General features: G+C 47.2%; 1 protein-coding gene across 1 annotated transcript; it reads left to right on the forward strand.

Annotated features, from left to right (window-relative positions):
- Positions 1-626: 626 nt before the first annotated feature.
- PRKAB1 (protein kinase AMP-activated non-catalytic subunit beta 1) lies at positions 627-9,070 on the forward strand. The gene is made up of 8 exons (XM_087705636.1): positions 627-729; positions 2,320-2,543; positions 3,141-3,307; positions 4,284-4,377; positions 5,709-5,823; positions 6,143-6,276; positions 7,536-7,604; positions 8,265-9,070. Exons 2-8 carry the CDS (start codon positions 2,385-2,387, stop codon positions 8,340-8,342), a joined length of 816 nt encoding a protein of 271 aa, XP_087561762.1. The 5' UTR covers positions 627-729; positions 2,320-2,384; the 3' UTR covers positions 8,343-9,070.
- Positions 9,071-12,848: the final 3,778 nt, after the last annotated feature.

Genomic DNA, 12,848 nt, shown 5'->3' on the forward strand with positions numbered 1-12,848 from the left:
ATCGCCCACTTGAGTCAACATCTGGATGAATAACCGGGGGAATCAATGCTCACCAGAACATCTGTGGTAACAAGGCTGCCTCCTTGTCTGAGCCTATATTCTGGGTTTAGCTTCGGGGCAAATTGCTGCTTCTCCCCCACTTGTCTGAAGTGTCGTGTTTGAGCAAAGGGGGGTGGACTAGAAGACCTCCAAGGTCCCTTCCAGCTCTATTCTGATTGAACTGCCAGAGTCAAAATCAGGAATCTGATTTCTGTGCAGGTTTTTCCTTTTTAAATGCTGGTCAATATAATAATGGCAAGAGTGCAAGCGTGCACGGGAGAAAGAAGCCCTTCCCCCCACTTCTTCTGACTGCACCCCAATTCTCACACGCGCGTATAAAGCCCAGCCCAGCCTTTTCAAATTTGCCCCCCATTGAAGCAGAGTGGACTTCAACTCCCAGCATTCCCCGGCCGGCGTGACTCCCTCTCCCCCCCCCCCCACTTCCACCTATCATTCTTTGCTGCCCCCTCCTGGCCGCTTAAGTGTCATAGCAAGCCCCGGGAGCCGAGAACGAAGGAAAAAGAGCCCGCGGGCTCTGCGGCGCATGCGCGTCCCTAAACGTGACCGGCGACTTCCTCTTACAGGAAGCGGAAGGAGAGGCAGCGGAGGGGCGTGGCCGGAAGGCGGAGTCCGGAAGCGAAGGGACCGGGTGGTTTTTGCGGTCTGCATCGGCGGCTCACCGGGCGCAAGGTGACTTGGGGGTTCCTGAGCATGTGCAAAGCGCGGCGGCCGGCCCTGGGGAAGCTGGGTGCAGAGCTGCTTCATCGGCGCCACCTTTGTCGCGCAAGGAGTGAGGGTTGGGGCGTTGGGTTTGGGAGTCCTTACCCCCCCTACTTTCCCCTCTTGGACTCAACAGCCCTGCGAGGTAGGACCTAAGGGCTCTTGGGTCTCCATGGCGCCCCCTTTCCCCGGGTTTCTCTGGGCTGCCTGGATTTTATACAGGTAGGAATGGAATAGGAATAATAGAAATAGAATAGAAAAAGATAATAGAATAGATAAGAATAAGAATAATAGAACAGGATAAGAATTGAATAGCAATAATAGAAAATAAATAATAGAATAAGACATCGAATAAAAAATAGAATTAGAAATAGAATAGAAAAAGAAAAGAAAAAGAATAATAGATGAGAATAAGAATAATAGAATAGGAAGACTTGAATAGAAATAGTAGAAAAGAAATAATAGAATAAGGAATACAATAAAAATAGAATTAGAAATAGAATAGAAAAAGAATAAAAAAGAACAATAGAATGGATAAGAAAAGAATAGATAAGAATAGAATAAGAAAATAATAATAATAGAATAGAATAAGAATTGAATAGCAATAATAGAAAAGAAATAATAAAATAAGAAATAGAATAAAAAATAGAATTAGAAATAGAATAGAAAAAGAAAAGAAAAAGAATAATAGAATAGATGAGAATAAGAATAATGTAATAGAATCGAATAGAAATAGAAAAGAAATAATAGAATAAGAATTACAATAAGAAATAGAATTAGAAATAGAATAGAAAAAGAAAAGAAAAAAGGAATAATAGAATAGATACGAATAATAGAATAGAAAAGAATAGAATAAGAAAATAAGAATAAGAATTGAATAGAAATAGCAAAAAAGAAATAATAGAATAAGAAATACAATAAAAATAGAATTAGAAATAGAATAGAAAAAGAATAATAGATGAGAATAAGAATAATAGAATGGGAAGAATTGAATAGAAATAGTAGAAAAGAAATAATAGAATAAGAAATACAATAAAAATAGAATTAGGAAAAGAATAGAAAAAGAAAAGAAAAAAATAATAGTAGATAAGAATAGAATAGAGAAGAATAGAATAAGAAAATAAGAATAATAATAGAATAAGAATTGAATAGAAATAGCAGAAAAGAAATAATAGAATAAGAAATAGAATTAGAAATAGAATAGCGATTAGGAATAGAATTAGAAATAGAATAGAAATAGAATAAACACCCTCACATTTTGTAAATATTTAAGTATATCTTTTCATGTGACAACACTGAAGAAATGACATGTATATTATCATTATTGCTATAACTATTGTTTTCTTCGGCCAAGCACCTGAATTTTGATGGGGATGCTGCAACGGTCGTAAGGCTGAGAAACAGCCATGCGCCCATGTTTTTTCAGCGCCATCGTAACTTCAAACGGTCACTAAACGGACTGTTTTGTGAGCCAACGTCTATCTGCCTGTTCCCCTCAAGGCATCTGGTGGTTTTCTTTAGCTAAAGTTTGTTTCCTCCTCTTCTTCCTTCTTTTACAAGGTCAACTAGCCAGCCACCGAAATAAAAGATTGCTCATCGCCATCCCCTGACCCCCCTCAACAGCCATGGGGAACACCAGCAGTGAACGCCAGGGGGGCGAGCGCCAGGGGGGTCACAAGACCCCTCGAAGAGACAGCCCTGGGGGATCAAAGGAGGGAGACAGGCCCAAGATTTTGATGGACAGTCCCGAGGATGCTGACCTTTACAATGCTGAAGAAATGAAGGTAGGTGACAAGACTTGCTGCGGAAGAAATATCCTAACGCTCAACCTCTACCTCAAAAACCCAATATTCCCCATCCATATCTGGGAATGAGAGTGCCGCGGTGGCCTAGAGGTAGAGCTCTCGCCTCACAATCAGGAGGCTGTGAGTTCAATCCTAGGGAGAGGCAGATATTTCTCTTTCTCTCTCTCTCTCTCTGGGCACAATGAGAATATGTCTGCTGAATAAAACTCCGCATCGGCAACAGGAAAGGCATCTGGCCAGTAAATATTCAGTTGTCCAGACTCCACCCCCACAATCTCACACACAACTATGAAAAAGAAATGTGGGAACTTTGAACCCAGGCCATCAGTAGCTTTTGGGGAGTCCGTCATAACTTTGAACGGCCATTAAACCCCCAGTCGTAAGATGAGGACAACCCAAAGTAGCCGGGAGGCCAAGCTGTCATCCTTGGTGTGCTGATATACGGTAGACCCTGCCTGGAAGTCCCATCTCCTCTTTAGGGGACGGGACCCGTAGCAAGGCCTCCGATGTTACCACGGTCTCTCACAAGCTATGATCTCTCGGAACGAAACCTGGCCTGTTTCTGCTGTTTTCTAGGCTTCGATGGAGAAGCACGAATTCCTCGCTTGGCAACACGATCTGGAGGTGAGCGACAAGGCTCCCACCCAGGCCCAGCCAACTGTCTTCCGGTGGACTGGAGGAGGCAAGGAAGTTTATTTATCGGGCTCCTTCAACAACTGGAACAAACTCCCGCTGACTCGGAGGTAAACCGGGAGTCTCTCGAGCTTCCTATCCCGTGGGGGAAGAATTGGTTCGTACAGGAGCGGCGTTGGTTAGAGAGAGAGAGAGAGAGAGAGAGAGAGAAAGTTAGAGAGAGAAAGAGACAGAGAGAGAGACAGAAAGAAAGAGAGACGAGAGAGAGAGAGAGAGAAAGAGGGAGAGAGAAAGAAAGAGGGAGAGAGAAAAAGAGGGAGAGAGAAAGACAGAGAGAGAGACAGAAAGAGAGAAAGACGAGAGAGAGAGAGAGAAAGAGGGAGAGAGAAAGACAGAGAGACAGAAAGAGAGAAAGACGAGAGAGGGAGAGAGAAAGAAAGTGAGAGAGAGAAAAAGAGGGAGAGAGAGAAAGAGACGAGAGAGGGAGAGAGAGAGAAAGAGGGAGAGAGAAAGAGGGAGAGAGAAAGAGGGAGAGAGAGAGAGAAGAGATGAGAGAGGGAGGGAGAGAGAGAGAGAAAGAAAGAGGGAGAGAGGGAGAGAGAAAAGAGGCAGAGAGAGAAAGAGGGAGAGAGAAAGAGAGAGAGACAGAAAGAGAAAGAGACGAGAGAGGGAGAGAGAAAGAAAGGGGGAGAGAGAGAAAGAGAGGGAGAGAGAAAGAGACAGAGAGAGAGAAAGAGGGAGAGAGAAAGAGACAGAGAGAGAGACAGAAAGAGAGAAAGACGAGAGGGAGAGAGAGAAAGAAAGAGGGAGAAAGAGGAAAGAGGGAGAGAGAGAAAGAGAGACGAGAGAGAGAGAGAGAGAGAGAGACGCTTTATCCATCCCATAAATAGGCAGTGGAACATTTGGGTTGATTTGGTGGCGCTTGGCATTTCCCCAACCGCCCCTTCGTCTTGATTACAGGAGATGCTTTTTCTTCCGCTTTTATTTCCCCCCCCCATTTTTTTTAGTTTCTGGAGGAAAACAAGACCGTTAACAAATTGTATCTTTCCTCCCCTCCCAACCCCCCCCCCCTCCTGCTTGTCGCAGCCACAACAATTTCGTAGCCATCCTCGATCTCCCAGAAGGCGAACACCAGTACAAGTTCTTCGTAGACGGACAGTGGACACATGATCCTTCCGAGGTGAGGCCTCATTATTATTATTTTTTTAAATGGGGAATGAACGAACAAATGGACGGCTTCCCGTTTTGACGAGCCGAGGTGGCGCAGTGGTTAAATGCAGCACTGCAGGCTACTTTAGCTGACTGCAGTTCTGCAGTTCGGCTGTTCAAATCTCACCGGCTCAGGGTTGACTCAGCCTTCCATCCTTCCGAGGTGGGTAAAATGAGGACCCGGATTGTTGTTGGGGGCAATATGCTGACTCTGTAAACCGCTTAGAGAGGGCTGAAAGCCCTGTGAAGCGGTATATAAGTCTAACTGCTATTGCTATTGACGGCTGGCACTTGAGATTCTTCCCCGGATTCCAATTAAAAAGTATCTTCTTGTCATTTTGGGGTTTTTTTTTTGGGGGGGGGGGAGAATAACGACTGTGGCCCAGCTGCTCTTGAAAGGGCTATCCCGCAGGATTTATGTATCCGTAGCGATAAATCTCTCGCGATCTGTTCCGGCACAAAAGTTGTAACCTGATTTCCTAAAGCCGCAAAGAACGAAGTCAAAACAGTGAAGATGGTTCAGAAAAGATAAGAGGCTTGGTTTCACTAGGCTGCCCCTCCTCCTCCTCCCCCTCCCCAAGAGAAGAATATTTATAGGGCTGGAAAGGACCTTGGAGGTGTTCTAGTCCAGTGGTCTCCAACCTTGGCCACTTTAAGACTTGTGGACTTCAACTCCCAGAATTCCTCAGCCAGCTGAGCTTTGCTGGCTGAGGAATTCTGGGAGTTGAAGTCCACAAGTCTTAAAGTGGCCAAGGATGGAGACCACTGCTCTAGTCCAACCCCCTGCTCAAGGCAGGAGTCCTTATACCAGGGATAGCGAACCTTTTTGCCACCGAGTGGCCAAACTGGAACGCACATGCGCCACAGGATCAGAAACTCAAAGGCCAGCTGGTTGGCGAGCATGCGTTTAGTCATGCGCGCCAACCAGCGTTTAGGGAACGACTAGTACATATGTGCGAGGGGAACCTTTACCTAAATATAGAGCAACTTGAGTGGTCCGGTGGCTTAGAACAGAGCTGTCACCTCACAATCCGTGAGGTTGGGAATTCAACCCTAGCTAGAGGCAGAGATTTCTCCCTCTCTCTCTGGGCACAATGAGAATCTATCTGCCGAACAAAACTCCGCATTGGCGACAGGTGGGGCATCCAGCCAGTCAACACTCATCTCCATTCAGTTGGCCAGACTACACCCTTCAAGGGATTATCAGGTTGTTAAAAAGAGAAAAACGGAAGCTTGAATTGCTTGAATGTTTGAATTGTTCTAACAAGCTTTCCTGCTGGATTTAACCAACTCTCTTCCTAGCCTGTCGTGACCAGCCAACTAGGAACCGTCAATAATGTGATCCAAGTGAAGAAGACCGACTTTGAAGTCTTCGATGCTTTAATGGTCGATTCCCAAAAGTGCTCCGACGTGTCAGGTTAGTGGCGCGTGCAAGGATTTGAGAAGGGAAGTGAGGACAGCAGCTTCTGTTTATTGCAAGATCTAATCTGGTTCAGTCACAGGTTTACTCTTCCGAGCTTTCGGAGTCACCCTGGAGCCCGTCTCCTCTACTGGAATATGTGCTTTGGGCTCTTTGATGTGTTGTATTGACGTGGTGCCTTCCTATTGGATGATTGGGGTGCTGATGGCCGGCGATTGGCCAGAATTCTGGGAGTTGGAAGTCCACAAGTTTTCAAGTTGCCAAGCTTGGGCATCCTTGATGTAGTATGTTTCCCTCTTTTGTTTCCCCTCCCCAGAATTGTCGAGCTCGCCCCCCGGACCGTATCACCAGGACCCCTACATCGTCAAGCCGGAAGAGAGGTTCAAGTCGCCCCCAATCCTTCCTCCCCACCTGTTGCAAGTCATCCTCAACAAAGACACTGGGATTTCCGTAAGTAGAGTGTAGAGAAGCAGGTAACAAACACGCAACCCTCCTTGGCCTGGCTTGGCCTTCTCCAGTTGTGTTAAAACTACAGCTGCCAGCGTTCTCGGGGGCGTGAAACAATGGAAGCCTATGCTAAGTATTTGTGTGTGTGTATACGTGTACGCTACTTCAAATAGTACACCCAACAGAGCTTTTTCAGACCTTTAAGGAGGCTGCCTCCTCTTTCTTTCAAGAAGCTTTAAAACCGGAGAGGAGTCTCCAAGACGGCTTCATAAATTGATACCCGTTCTTGTAACACCTCTTTCAACTCGCAAAGCATCCCTGGCCTGCTCTCGAGTTGCCATAGGAAAAGGGGGGGATGGGAAACCGATGAATCTGCACGGCAGCAAAAGACAGGTGCACATTCCAGACTTCTCTCTCTCAAGGATGTCTCCCAGGGTTGCTTACAACAGCCGGAGGGGAGTGATCCCCTCCCAACACGGGAAACTGTCCCGTTGGTGAATGTGATTGATGACACACACTGGGGGGAGGCGGGAAACGGGTCATAATTGGGCCGTAAATTACATGGGGTCAGAACTGGCTTCCCTTGGGAACGTGCCGACATGAAGCTAATAAATAACTGGATTTCTTTTGAAGCTTGGCTGGAGGCTCATGATTTAATTAGGGCATCCCTCGGAACCCTAACAACCTCTTTTAATGCAGGCGGTCCTCAACTTTCGATGCTAATTGGGATCGGAAGCTCTGTTGCTAGACGTTAAGTGAGCCCCCCCCCCAATTTACAGCCTAGTTTTTAACAATTGAGCCCAAAACTGAGGTTGCTAAGCGAGGCGTTCGTCAAGGGAGCTTTGCCCCATTTTACGACTTGATTCTCTGCCACATTTATTAAGTGAACCGCTGCAGTTGAGTCACACGGCCATTAAGCGAATCCGGCTCCCCCCTTTTGCTTGTCGGAAGGTCGTAACAAAGGGAATCGCAGGACTCTGGGACATCCGAAACCCAAGTCTGTTGTCAAGCATCCAAATACATCAATCCCGCGACCATGGGAATGCTGCAAATGGCCCGAAGTCCCTTTTTTCAGTGCTTGTAAAAACTTTTTGCAAAGTTTTTGTAACTTTGAACAGTCACTAAGGGAACTGTTGTATGTAGAGGACTACCTGTACTGGGGTTGGGGGGCAGGAAGAAAGCCTAACATCTGGCTGAGTGAACATCCCGTCTATGGGCCCTTTTCGAGGTCACAGTCCTAACCCAAATCTCTTGGTTTTTAGTGCGACCCAGCGCTCCTTCCTGAACCTAATCATGTCATGCTAAACCACCTCTACGCCCTCTCCATCAAGGTAAGAGTGTTCTGGCACGCAAGCGGGTGAGGCAGCAGGGTCAGACAGTGAGGAGGGTTGGGGAGGAACCTAGGCCAGTCCTGGAGTCTGGGCAAGGCTCAGACGAGGGCTCTGTGTCAGAGGCAGAGAGGGGGCCAGGGCCGTCTGGCAGTTATCAGCTGCCTTTAGAGTCAGAAACAGTAAGGCAGAAGAACAGCTGGAGCCTGTGTGTGCATGGGCAGAGCTGCCAGGAGAAGGGAACAAGTCAGAAATCAGGGTCGACCTGGGAATAAGGCCACAGGTGGAAGGTGAATGGCCCCTCCCAGAGGAAATAAAAGAGGAGCGACGGGAGTGGAGTTTGCAGGAGACAATTAGTTCGCTTCATTGGTTCATTGGTTCATGACTCTCCAAGACTTCTTGCTAAGTTCTGCAGAGATCGGCCTGGCAGCTCTCCAAGTCAGATAAGGTCTGTGACTGTAAATCCTCCCTCGAAAGAATTGGCTGGAAGAGAATGAGCAGAATCCAGTCAATTAATAAAAGGGGGGTTTTTTTGTCGGGACCAAGACTTTGCTTCAGGCTCTCGGGGAAGCCCAGGTCAGAACAGAGAGGCCTCCCTCACCGCTACAGGGCCCTCCTTTTGACGGTTCTTCCGTCTTCTGAACTTCTCTTCCCTCTCCTTAGGATGGCGTGATGGTGCTCAGTGCCACCCACCGTTACAAGAAGAAATACGTGACCACGTTGCTGTACAAGCCCATATGAGAGAGGGCAGGGACAGCGGACTCGTCCGAGAGAGAAAATTTGCCGTCACAAATCACCCCAGCATCATCCTTGCTGTTAAAACCGTCCCGTCCCATTCCCCCAGCACACACACACACAGACACAAAGAGAGAGAGAGTATCCCGTTTAGTTGAACTGGTGCCTTGCTTTCTCCCCGCCTGTTCTTTGGATCCAGATTTAGCAGCTGTGGTTTTGCTCCCATCAAGCGTGAAGCTGCCTGCAAGACACCCAGAGGACATCCAAACTGCGCGGGCCAGTTGAACCGTCGAGAATTAAATCCTCCCAACGCTTCCTACCCCAAATTCACAGGATGGCCTAACGGCTGCCAAAGAGGGACAAGGGGGTCTCGAATCCTGAAAACGTCCGTCTCGTCATCCTAGACCTGTTCCGTCACCCCGTCACCTGTTTCGTTTTTAATTTTTTTTTAAAAACCAACCATTTGGAGCTCAAGATCACAGCAGCAATAAAGGCCAAAGGAACGGGGGAGCAGCCCACTTCCCACATTTTCTCTCTCATTGGCAGGGGAAGTTGGTGCTTTCGATGGCTGGGTGTGTCTTCAGCCGTCCCAACAGCTTTATTCCTCGGGATGGAATCAGCTCAAACGGGCAGCAGCCAGAAACTAGTATTTTAGCCCCGCCGGTCTATCTTAAGTTTGATATTTATCCCTGTTTGGAAAGGGGTTTTAATAAATGCACCGCGGAAAAAAAAAAGGTGTGGCGTCTTTCTCTTTCTGCCCGCCTCCAAAGTTCGACACATTTTCGGAGTGTTTTATTGCTTGTGTTGAGAGGCTTGGCGTTTTTTAAAGTAGGGCTAAGATAAGAGATCTGTGGGGAGAGCTGCTTCCCGATCCGTGGGGCCGAGTGAATCCATCTTCCCGCCCGTAGAAAAAGCAAAGTTGGTTTTTGGCGGTTTCCTAAGCCTGTTGTGGCCCGGCAGCAGAGCTGGCAGCAGATTCGGACAGTGAGGAGGTTGGAGAGGAGCATGGGTTAATAGCAGTTAGCAATAGCAGTTAGATTTATATACCGCTTCATAGGGCTTTCAGCCCTCTCTAAGCGGTTTATAGAGTCAGCATATCGCCCCCACAGTCTGGGCCCTCATTTCACCCACCTCGGAAGGGTGGAAGGCTGAGTCAACCTTGAGCCGGTGAGATTAGAAACTCTGAACTGCAGATAACAGTCAGCTGAAGTGGCCTGCAGTACTGCACCCTAACCACTGCGCCACCTCGGCTCTTTTAATCCTGGAGGATTGGACGAGGGCTCTGCCTCGGAGGCCGGGGTGGTGGGGGCTATCTGGCAGTTCTCAGCTACCTTCAGAGCTAGAGAGCAGTGAGGCAGAGGAACAGCTGGAGCCTGTTCCCAGTGTGCCCATGCGCAGAGCTGCCAGGAGAAGGGAACAGCTCAGAAATCAGGGTTGACTTGGGAGTAAAGCCAGTTGGACGATGAATGGCCCCTCCCATAGGGAATAAAAGAGGAGCAAAAGGGGAGGGTTTTTTTCAGGAAACAATTCGTTCATTCATTTCAGGAGTGTGAAGATCTGTCCGTGAATCTCGGAGACTCTGTGCCCAGAGTCTTTCCTTGCACAGCACCTCATTTGGGAAAATAATTGACATGGAAGCTTTCCAAGCAAGATAAGGTCTGTGGTCATAAATACTCCTTTGAAAGACTGTTTGCCAGGCCTTGGCTGAATGTGAATGAGAGGAATTCACATTCCTTTAATAAAAGGGGTTTTGTCGGGACCAGGACTCTGCTTCCTGCTTTTTGGGGAAGCCTCAATCAGAACAAAGCCAGGGGATTTCGGATGCAAGGAAGCATGGGAATAACTAGGGTGGAATTTCAAAGGGCAGGTGACCTACAAAGGAAATTGACTGGGATAATGGCCAAGGAAAACCTTCATCACAATTGTGTGCTTTGAGCGGAAATAATAATAATACAGGAAGTCCTCGGCTTACGACCACAATGGAGCCCAAATGGTTTTGTCGCTAAGCGAGACATTGGTGGAGTTAATTTTACCTTACTCTACCAACTTTCCTGCCACAGGAATCATTGCAGCTGTTAGTCACCCAGTTGTTAAGTGAATCTAGCTTGGCTCGTCGGGAAGGTGGCACTGCGACCGTCGTAACCATGAGTCAGTTGCCTAGCATCTGAAATTTTGATCATGTGACTGCGGGGATGCTACCGTTATCCTGAAACGTGAAAAGTGGTCCTTAGTCACTTCAGTGCCGTTGTAACCGGTCACTAACTGAACCGTTGTTGAGGACTACCTGGAATTGAAATACAGGCAGGACAAAGGGGTGGGTGGGGGTGAGACGACCAGATTACAAATCTCGGGGACGGGACAGGAAGAGAGGCACGAATCCTTCCATTAAGTGAATTTTGGTGTGTTTTTTTTTCCTGCGCACATCCAAAGAAAAATAAGGAACATTTTGTAAAAACAAGCTTTGCCGTTCATTTATACATTCAAAGACTAGGCACAACAGAAGTCAAAAGCAGGATTTTGGTTCTTTAATGGAGGGACCATCGCTATGAGCCCGATGTCAATCCAAGGGGAAGAGTCCTTACGGGTCACCTGCCCACAGGTACACAATTTGAAAGGAGCCACTGGGGGGGACGGAATCCTTGAAGCTGACTTGCTTGCATTTAGGCCTTTCTCAATCTTGGCGGCTTTATAAGATGCATGGACTTCAACTCCCAGAATTCCCACAACCAGCCTTGGGAGAGTTCCGGGAGTTGAGATCTGCCCACGGTGGCTGGGGCAGGGGGAAATCTGGGAGTTGAAGTCCGCACAGTTTGGAAGTCGCTACGGTCGAGAAATCTTGGATACGAGATGAACGGACACATAAGACGCGCTCCCTGTAGAAGCTGTTCTATCGGACGCTGGATAAACTAGCTTTGTTTTTTAAAAATAGAGCTATTTACATGAGAAGCTGAGCTTTTTGTCCCCTCGCCAAGCAGGACTTGTTCCTGAGGTGTACATCCTGAATTTTGTTAGAAGGGGTTTTTTGGGAGGGGGGAACACAAGAAAAAACTGAAGCACCAAATAGGACAAGGAAACTCACTTGGCTGGCTGGGAGAGAAGATAAAGTTGTGATTTCAAATCAACCGGCAGCGCAGGGGTAAAATGCTACCGGTTCAGGCCGGTTCGCCTGAAAGGGTAGTATAAAAAAATGCTACCTGTTCACTCGAACCGGTAGCAAAAAAAATGCTACCCTTTCGATCGAACAGCAGCAAAAAAAAATGCTACCCTTTCGCTCGAACGGCAGCAAAAAAAATGCTACCCTTTCGCTCGAACGGCAGCAAAAAAATGCTATCCTTTCACTCGAACCGGTAGCAAAAAAAAGGCTACCCTTTCGCTCGAACCAGTAGCAAAAAAAATGCTACCTTTTCGCTCGAACCGGCAGCAAAAAAAATGCTACCATTTCGCTCGAACCGGTAGGAAAAAAAATGCTATCTTTTCGCTCAAACCGGTAGCAAAAAAAATGCTATCTTTTCGCTCAAACTGGTAGCAAAAAAAAATGCTACCTGTTCGCTCGAACGGTAGCAAAAAAAAAAATACTATGCTTTCGCTCAAAGTGGCAGCAAAAAAAATGCTACCCTTTTGATCGAACTGGTAGCAAAAAAAATGCTATCCTTTCGCTCGAACCGGTAGCAAAAAAAATGCTATCCTTTCGCTCGAACCAGCAGCAAAAAAAATGCTGCCAGTAGTCAGCGGTATGACAAATCAGCTGCACTGTGCGATTTATATAAATCACGCGGCACAGCTGATTGTCGCATAGCAGACTCAGAGAAGGCTTCTTAGCACCTGCGGGGTGCCTGCACACAAAGCGTGCTGTTGGCACCCATGTGTGCGCGAAGCAAACCGGTAGCAGATTTCAGAGCAACTCACCCCTGAGACAGCGCCATCATGGGACTGGCCAACAGGTTGCAGCTGGTGGGATTGCCAATCCTGCTTGTAACGGAGAAGGTAGGACAACTTCTCCACAAAGCAACATCGTCTGTGGCTGAACGCTCACTTGAGCAACTTTTGGGAAACGATAGTTGCATTCAAAAATAACAATAATGATATTTCACCACCTTTTCCCCAATTCCGCTGTCAGGAAGTAGAAATTACCAGAGGGACGGGGTGGGACTGCTTGTCAGAGGGAGCTCCAGTTTGGAAATAGGGAGGGATTTCCCGACAGTGAGAACAATGAACCAGTGGAACAGCTTCCCACCAGACGTTACGGGTGCTCCCATCGCTGGTGGTTTTCAAGAAGAGATTGGGCAGCCTGTATTTGTCCAGTTTCAAAGAAAATAAACTTAAAATGAGGGCAACTGGACTCAAGTATATTTGGTCATTGACGTATTTGTCTAGGTGGTTGTAAAGATTCCAGCTTTGGGCACAGGGTTGGACTAGAAGACCTCCAAGGTCCCTTGATTTCACAATTCTATGAAATTAGGAATAATTCAACCAGAGGTGTTTTTTTTCTTTTTCTTTTAAAGGCAGTGGTGA

The sequence above is a fragment of the Thamnophis sirtalis genome, unplaced genomic scaffold, assembly GCF_051295495.1.
Source record: "Thamnophis sirtalis isolate CommonGarterSnake01/CBP01778 unplaced genomic scaffold, rThaSir2_p1.2 scaffold_2, whole genome shotgun sequence".
Lineage (NCBI taxonomy): Eukaryota > Metazoa > Chordata > Lepidosauria > Squamata > Natricidae > Thamnophis > Thamnophis sirtalis.

Excerpts from the sequence above, each read along its gene's own strand:
- PRKAB1 (XM_087705636.1), top strand. The coding sequence starts at position 2,385 with ATGGGGAACACCAGCAGTGAACGCCAGGGGGGCGAGCGCCAGGGGGGT. Across the intron at positions 2,544-3,140 it reads ACAATGCTGAAGAAATGAAG|GCTTCGATGGAGAAGCACGA; the intron begins GTAGGTGACAAG and ends GCTGTTTTCTAG. Across the intron at positions 3,308-4,283 it reads AAACTCCCGCTGACTCGGAG|CCACAACAATTTCGTAGCCA; the intron begins GTAAACCGGGAG and ends TGCTTGTCGCAG.